This window comes from Bison bison, unplaced genomic scaffold, assembly GCF_000754665.1.
Source record: "Bison bison bison isolate TAMUID 2011002044 unplaced genomic scaffold, Bison_UMD1.0 scf7180017860003, whole genome shotgun sequence".
Lineage (NCBI taxonomy): Eukaryota > Metazoa > Chordata > Mammalia > Artiodactyla > Bovidae > Bison > Bison bison.
In genome coordinates, this window is record NW_011490575.1 from 20,275 (window position 1) to 28,378 (window position 8,104).

At 34.7% G+C, this 8,104-nt stretch overlaps 1 protein-coding gene across 2 annotated transcripts in view; it reads left to right on the forward strand.

Moving 5' to 3' along the window:
* Positions 1 to 794: 794 nt before the first annotated feature.
* Positions 795 to 8,104, forward strand: part of PHF6 (PHD finger protein 6) — a 20,209-nt gene continuing 12,899 nt past the window's right edge. For both annotated transcript variants that reach the window (XM_010831548.1, XM_010831555.1), the window contains exons 1-2: positions 795 to 1,763; positions 2,030 to 2,073. In XM_010831548.1, coding sequence (XP_010829850.1) covers positions 1,630 to 1,763; positions 2,030 to 2,073 — 178 coding nt within the window. In that variant the 5' untranslated portion in view covers positions 795 to 1,629. The remainder of the gene's footprint in view (positions 1,764 to 2,029; positions 2,074 to 8,104) is intronic.

The window sequence follows — 8,104 nt, forward strand, 5'->3', positions numbered from 1 at the left end:
AGCATTGCAACACTGTAATGGTGTCTACACTTGGTTGGTATGAATGATTTTTTAATTTTCTTTGTGCTCTTTTGTGTTTTCTGCAATTTCTATAATCAGTCTATGTTTTTTTAATTAGAAGTATAATTTACTAAAATAATAGAACCTCATAAGCTGAGTACAAATGTTCCATGTCCTTAACAATTTATAAGCCACCCAAAAGGATTTAACAACTTGCCTTGCTTGATAATTTGGCACAGTGTTTCTTTTTACAGTATTGCTTTGAAGTTTCTGTATTTATTTAAGGAAGTGGTGTATTTCTTTAGCATTAATAATGGGCACTGGCCCTCGTGTTTTCTGGGAAGTACCTGTATTGAGAATGTTTCTGTTTCTGACTTATATAGGAGTCTTTTTTAAATGATAGCTTGAATGAAAGGTTGAGTGTTTGACTTGCTTAGAGAAATAGAAGGTATTTTATTAGAATTTACATTAGCCTCTTGGTACACCAAAATTACTTAGGGGCCAAGTAAAGAGGAATGAGAACAGTTCCCAATGAGGCATCCCTACCAAGAAACAAAGTGAACAGTTTTTAAGATTTACCTTCCTGTGAATTTATTTTGGCATGGCATTTATAGCTTAGGAGAGAGCCTCATTAAAAGTCCACTCATAATGGGCTTCCCTCGTAGCTCAGTGGGTAAAGAATCTGCCTGCAATTCAGGAGACCTGGGTTTGATTCCTGGTAGGGAAGATCCCCTGGAGAAGGAAATGGCAACCCACTCCAGTATTCTTGCCTGGAGAATCCCATGGAGGAGGAGCCTGACAGGCTCCAGTCTACGGGGTCGCAAGAGTTGGACTTGACTTAGCAACTAAACCACCACCATAGTACAGTATACTATGATATGGTAATCAAAACCACTAACAGTCATCGTTATGTACTTTTCTTAAAGAATTTTTTTCTAAATTTAAATGTGAGCTAGTTAAACAATATGAATTATCCAGTAAAGTCAGAGGTAAATTGTATTAAAATATGTTGAAAGCATCTGTTTTATCTATTTGCTTGAATTCATGATGTGAAAGGTAAGTAACAGGTTAAATTAAAATAGATGAGCATGTTTTCACAATCAGTTTGACATCATAGAATATTTTTAGGGCTTGAGGGATTTAAAAATCTACCTAATTCTTTTATCTTCTTTCCCTCCCTCACTTGAAATTGATTTTACCAGGTTCCCAAATAGTATGTGAGATTTCTTTTCTAAAAATTCTCCCTGATAAGTGGAAATGTGAAGGACAGTTTTTTCTGGTATGAGCCATTTTCCCCAGTTACTCATTTCCAGGAAGATCTGGATTGTGAAAAGGTCCACAGTTTACATTCCTGCAGCATTTCAGATTTTCTCTTGACCACAATACAACAGTAGCATCAATAATATTCCATTAATTTTGTCGTTGTTTAACATGGGACAAAATACTCCCAGTAGAATTTTATTTGAATTATTTCTAGGTGAGAAATATAAGAAAAATAACAATATTAGTTACAGAACTTTTCAATAACCAGTTTCTTTTCCTTGACAGAGATTTGCTATGCCTCTAACCTGATATCATAGCTGTAGCAAAAGCACACACTCATAATACTATTTTATTGTTTTGCTGTAGATGTGCTCTTTGTGCCATTGTCCCGGAGCAACAATCGGTTGTGACGTGAAGACTTGTCACAGGACATACCACTACCACTGTGCGTTGCATGACAAAGCTCAGATACGAGAGAAACCTTCACAAGGGATATACATGTAATTATTTAACTTCTCTTAGCTTTCTTAAAGTCATACTTTCTTTAAGTCTTTGTAAAAAACTTGTGCCTGATTCCAAGCATCTCATCATCCGTTGCAAAGGGTGTTTTTGGTAGGGAATTGACTGCTCCGAGAAATGGCATAGAAAGTTTAACGATAAGGTTTTTGGAATCTAGTGAATGGGGTGAAGTATACTGCTCATTCTTAGTTTGAAAAATGAGTTGGTTTGTTTACTTGGTAATTTTTAATTTTTTCGTTTCTTGTAGGGTTTATTGTCGAAAACACAAGAAAACTGCACATAATTCTGAAGGTACGTCATTCAGCTACTTTTTAATTTCAAGAGGAAATTTGAGTAAAATATGAGCGAATTATACTATATTTTCACCACAAGAGGTGTCTTAAAATTGAATGCTATTTGAAGAATTAAGAAAAGCACTCGGGTGTTTGCTTTAGCAGCACATATACTAAAATTGGAACAATACAGAGGAGATTAGCATGGCCCCTGTGCAATCATGACATGCAAATTCATGAAGCATTCCATATTTTTCACAACATTGTAAATCAACTATACTTCAGTTGTTTTTTTTTTAAAGAATACTTAACCCAGTTCCTACAGAGGTTCAAAGCCTTTTGAGAGCAGTTTTATTATATCTGCAAATGAATTTTTATTCCTATTATTAAGATTTATAATGAAGATACTTAAGTATAGAGAACATGTTTGTTCATTTTAAATTAAGGCACTATAAAAATTACTCAAGTTATGAATGAACCAGAACAATGGGAAAAAAAGAGAAAAGCATTTGGATAAACTAATGTGAAAAGTTTACATTAAACTAATAGTGAAAAAGATCTGAATTTTTAAAGAAAACTTTTACCTTAAATTCCTGTAAAGAGTACATGGAGAATATATTTATCTTTAGGGGGAAATGATGCCAGTGGTTATGGGTTTCTGTGTTCAGGTGACTATGTTAGTGGGTTGTAAAGGTAATAATTATAGAGAGTCCTTGCTACTGTCAGATAAAGAAAATGTGGACTAGAAATACTGGTACATTTTGTGATAAACAACCTTTCTGTTGAATTTTTATTCACACTGAAGTACTTTCACTCCCCTTAATATAGACATGTTCATAAGAAATAATCAATTTTAAAATACAAACCTTTAAAATTATTTTATGGTTTGTTTCCACTTAAATTTGTACAAAACCAGAACAGTCATGTTTATATATTCTTAGCCAAGCTGTATAGTTGGTCTTTAAAACGTATGGGAAAGTTCTGAAACTGAATTCTGACTTGTTTCAAATTTCTCATACAGATGGTTTTGATACTCTTACTAGCAATATGAAAAGCTCAGATTTAATCTGAGATTGTTCTATCCTTTCATTTAGATTAGAGATCTTTCAAGTTTTTGTTAGCTTCTGAGAGCATGTTGCTTAGAATTAAGAATGATTTGAGCCTGTTGTTTTAAGAAGTTGTCTCTTTTATAAAGACTTACCTAATTATCAGTGTTAGCACATTAAAATTTGTGGCCCTTTTTGATTTCTTAGGTCTTGGTTTTATAATACAAAATAGTATTGTTTTCCCTTTAGGACCAGATTAATCTAAATACTTTAGAAGTGCTGGTTAAAGACTGTCTTTAGCAAAAACTTATTATTAATAAAGATACTGGACAAATATAAGAACAGAATCTTTTTTGATTGATAAAGTACAACTGATAAACTTTATAGTGTTTTCCTTCAGTTTTTTCATTTAATTCTAGAATTGAGTTGAAAAACCTTTAGTGAAAGGTTAAGAGTAAGCTTTCTCACCTTTCATTGCTTCAGATTTTAACAATGTATTTATTTGATTCTCTTCAAAATTTTAGTGAGCACATGCAGTAAACCAAGGATTGAGACTTAATGATCTGGCAAGTGTATCAACATACTGGGGCAGGGTATTTAAGGGTGACAACAATGAGTCCTATAGACATCGCCCCTTTTATTCCCTCAGTTTCTGAAGCTGATAGTACCATCTAGTGGTGGAGATAAGTCACTGCAGACTACACAAAGTGAAATAATTTTAACCACCGTTTTGCTTTGAGAAACTTTTTAATGAGGAAGATCTAAATTCATACTTTTCGAGAGGACTTTTCTTTTAGTAGAACTGGCAGGAATACTACAATTCAAACTTAGGATACAGTTGATTTGAAATTTGGGTTCGGTGTATACTTTATAGCATATTGGGGTTCCCTGTATTAGTGACATATGTAGTGTGTGTATATACTCATATTGTAGAACTTGAGAGCATAACTTTGCAATTTAAAAATATGGCAATTTCTATTTATTGAATTTAGACTTTTATCACGTTTATCTAGCTTGAATTTATTAGATACTGGATGCTTTGTCAGAAACAACTTCCATTTACTTCATTATTCTAATGGGAAACATATGTTCTACTTAATGATTATAATTTATGGTGGGGGTAATAGGATTGTATTTCAGGGACTGTCTTTGAGAATTGTACAGCACTAGTCTATAGAGCAAAGAGGAATTGATACCTTTGGTGGTGTATTGATCATTTGCCATCTGTGGCTCAGTACCTACTTTACTAATACTTAAAGTGATAAATACTATATAATTCAGTCTGTTCTGTTAGCTTGATATAACATGAACTGTGTTTTGAAATATCAGATTTGAGAATCTCTGTACCATCTTCCATACTTTTGCCTTTTCCAGAATGTTATATACTTGGAATCATACAATATGTAGCCTTTTCAGCTTGGTTTCTTTCACTTAGTTGGCCTTTGTGGGGAGGGAGATTAGTTGTTAATGCTTACAAGAAAGGATTCAATGGACAAGAAGAGATTGGAGGTACAAGGAGGAGGATTGAGTGCAGGTGGAACAACTGCCCTGTGATAAGGAGAACCTTTCTACTGTAATAGGAGAGAAGGAAGATAGGTGGTTCCTATTAGGTCTGTTTTCTCTGTGGGGGAAAGTGTAGGGAGATGGGTGAGGGTTGGAAGTTGAAGGAGAAAGTTTTGAAATACTAGTTGTGAAGACCAGGGGAGAAAGTTGACCTAAAGAAGTGTAAAGTTTCCAGACCTTATTGGAGCAGTTGAGGTTAGTAACCCTGAATTTATAAAATGATGCTGTCAGCTTGTGTGACATTTCCTCCAGCAACTCGGGATCCTGGGTGTAGCACAGAGAGAGTGGCTAGTTGGTTCATTCAGAATCAGGATTTTTTCCAAGTGAGTTCAACCAAGAAGTAAAGGGATAGGAAGTTTAGAATATTTGCTAGAGAAAAATAAACTGAAAGGAATTAATAGACTGGAGGTCCTGGTAAGATTGGAGAACAATGAGAATGAAACTATTTAGGAAAGCAATCATCTGTGGTCCCACGGTATGAGGCAGTGATTTCAGAGAGAGAATCCTTTTAGGTGATTATGAGGTATCTGGGTGTGATTATAGGGATTAGGTGGTTGATGGAGGACATTAGTGAAGATTAAGGAGCTGAATGACTACGTGTTGCTTGGATTGTCCTTGTGGACAGTGAAATCACCCAGGATGTTGGCAATTTCCAATCTCCATTACTTTTATTAAATGGAAATTTAGGGAGATCCTAATGTGGTATCAAGGTCTTTAAAAACCTTTTAAGTTTAGGTGCATAGAATAGATTTACTAAGTACTGGAAAGGCAGCTTTCCTCTCATCCTTGTCCTTGTTTCTCAGTTTCCAAATTTTTTCGCTGAAGGCAACATCTAGGATCAGTTTCTTTTGTGTCCTTCAAGAGCACTAATATGCATACATAAGCATATGTATAGCTAGCAGTTTTCTACCTTGCAGGAGCATATAAAAATGTTTATTTCCTAGATAGTCAGTATTAATACTTCTAGAACATAAAGTCACTCACTGACATGTGTCTGTCCCAGCTCTGCTCTTCCCCAGCTTTGTGATCTTGGGCAAAATAATTTTAACTTTTCTGAATTTACTTTTCTTCTGTAAAATGGGAGATGGGGATGATGACTGATATAACCTCATGGGGCAGTTTCGAGACGCAAATGAAATAATGCATGTAAACTGCACAGCACATCTGGTATAGTAAAAACTCAAATGTTAGGTCTTATATTTTGGGTATTTGCATTTATATATTAAATGGAAAAGGGCAAGATGTAGAGCAGTATGCTTGGATTTGCATATGCATAGAAAATAACAGCTGACATTTATTGAGCGTGTCTTATGTGCCAGGCCCTGTTCTAGATTAAGTACCTTAACTCTTTTAATTCAGGAACCCTCTGAGGTAGGTCTCAGGTCCAAGGACCCAAAGTCTGTGACAAGAGGTCCAGGATTCAAAACCAAGCTCTCTACCCTTGAGATTGAGAAAAGAAATATCAGATACTACTTAACAGTAGTACCTTGAGAAGGGAGGGAGTGAATATGAAGAAAGGGAAGCAAGAAAATTAGGGCAAGAGCTGGGAGTGCAGAGCAGTTGGAATTGGAAGGTGGAAAGGAAGATTTTTCCTTCTTTCATGCAGATAATTCTTTTACAATTATTATTAAAAATGATACCTTTAAAAAATGTAAAATATTTCACAGTTCTGAATAGGAAAAAAACCAGTAAGCAACCATGAAAAATTTAAACAAAGGTGCTGTGACTAGCTTCCTCCTCACATTTTCATGTGCAAATAATTTTCAGAATAAATTTCCCAAAATAATATTGCTGGGGTCAAAAGGTTTAATCTTTTTAAGGTCCTCAATCCACACTGCCATGCTACTTTCTAGAAAGATTGTGCTAGATTATATTCCCGTCAGCAGTGGCTGACTTTACCCCCTCCTTTCAGCACATTGTATGTTACGAATTCTTTTAAACACATTGTTAAAAAATTTAAATAGTACAATAGTACTATTAAATTAATTCACAAAGCCCTCTCTTCACCCCAGAATCACACTCTGTGAGTAACTACCAATAATGGTTTGTGTATCTTCTCAGAACCTTTCTTAGATACACACACTCTTACATATGTATCCATATATGCACCGTTCATAATACAATGGCATCATAGTATATATAGAGGTGACGCTGTGCAACTTGTTTTTTTCTTTCTGTGAGATACCAGACACCCTTCTCTGTCTGCATACAGATCAACCTCATTCTTTTTAATTGTTGTGTTATAGCCCATAGAATAAATAGAACTGTAGTTTACTTACAGATTTCTCTACTTTAAAAAATCACCTTGGGACTTCCCTGATGCTCCAGTGGTTGAGACTGCGCTCCCAATGCAGGGGCCCCGGTTTTGATCCCTGGCGAGGGAACTAGATCCCACATTCTGCAACTAAGACCCAGTGCAACCAAATAAATACAAACAAAGTGTTTTAAAAACACCTATATCTACTTTTTCCACATACAAATAAAACTGCATTGATCTTCCCTATACATACGTGCTTATGTACTTATGCAAGTGATTCTATAGGATAAAATCTTAGAAATGGTGATGGCAGGTGACAGTCTATGCATTTAACATTGGAAATAAGTACTATAATATGTACCAATATTGTATGAGAGTGTCCAGTTCCCTGTACCTCTGCTGGATATTATCAGCCTTATAACTTTTACCCATATGATTATCTCATTTAATTTCCATTTCCCTTATCACTAATAAGGTTGTACTTCTGCCCATTTTTTGGGTCATTTATATTTCTTCTGTGGACTGTCAGTTCTATCTTTTACATGTTTTTCTTTCAAGGTTTATCTTTTCAAAATTGATTTGAAGTGCTCTCTGTAAAGTATAGATATTCATTCCCTGCCACTAAATGGCTTCTTAGGTGGCCTAATCCCAAAATTCTCTTCCATTTTCTTCTATTACATTTATAGTTTGTTATTTTACTAGATTTTTTGGCTCCATCTCTAATTGTTTCATATGGTATGAAAATAGGAATCTCAGTTTTAGAAAATAGGTAGCCATTTGTGCCATTATGTCTCTCCCCAACTCATTTGAAATGCCACCATTATCATACTCTGATTTCCCATATCCATATGGGTTTGTTTTCAACCTAGCTTTCTCTTCTGCTGATATGTGTCTATTCCTATGCCAGTGTTTTTAAGTACTTTTGCTTTATGGTATATTTTGATATCTTTTTTAAAAAGATAGTATTATACATTTACTGTTCCAGAAAACTGGGGAATCAACTTAAGTTCTGTCTTTTCAACATTTCATTAAATAAGGTTAGCAAGAACTGATACCATTCTCATTTTGATCTGGTTCTTCCAGAAGCATCATTTATCTCAGTATATTTTTAGGGTTTCTTTTATGTTTGTATTTCTAACACACTTCTTGTTGGATTTATTGTAGCTTTTTATAACTAAAGATTG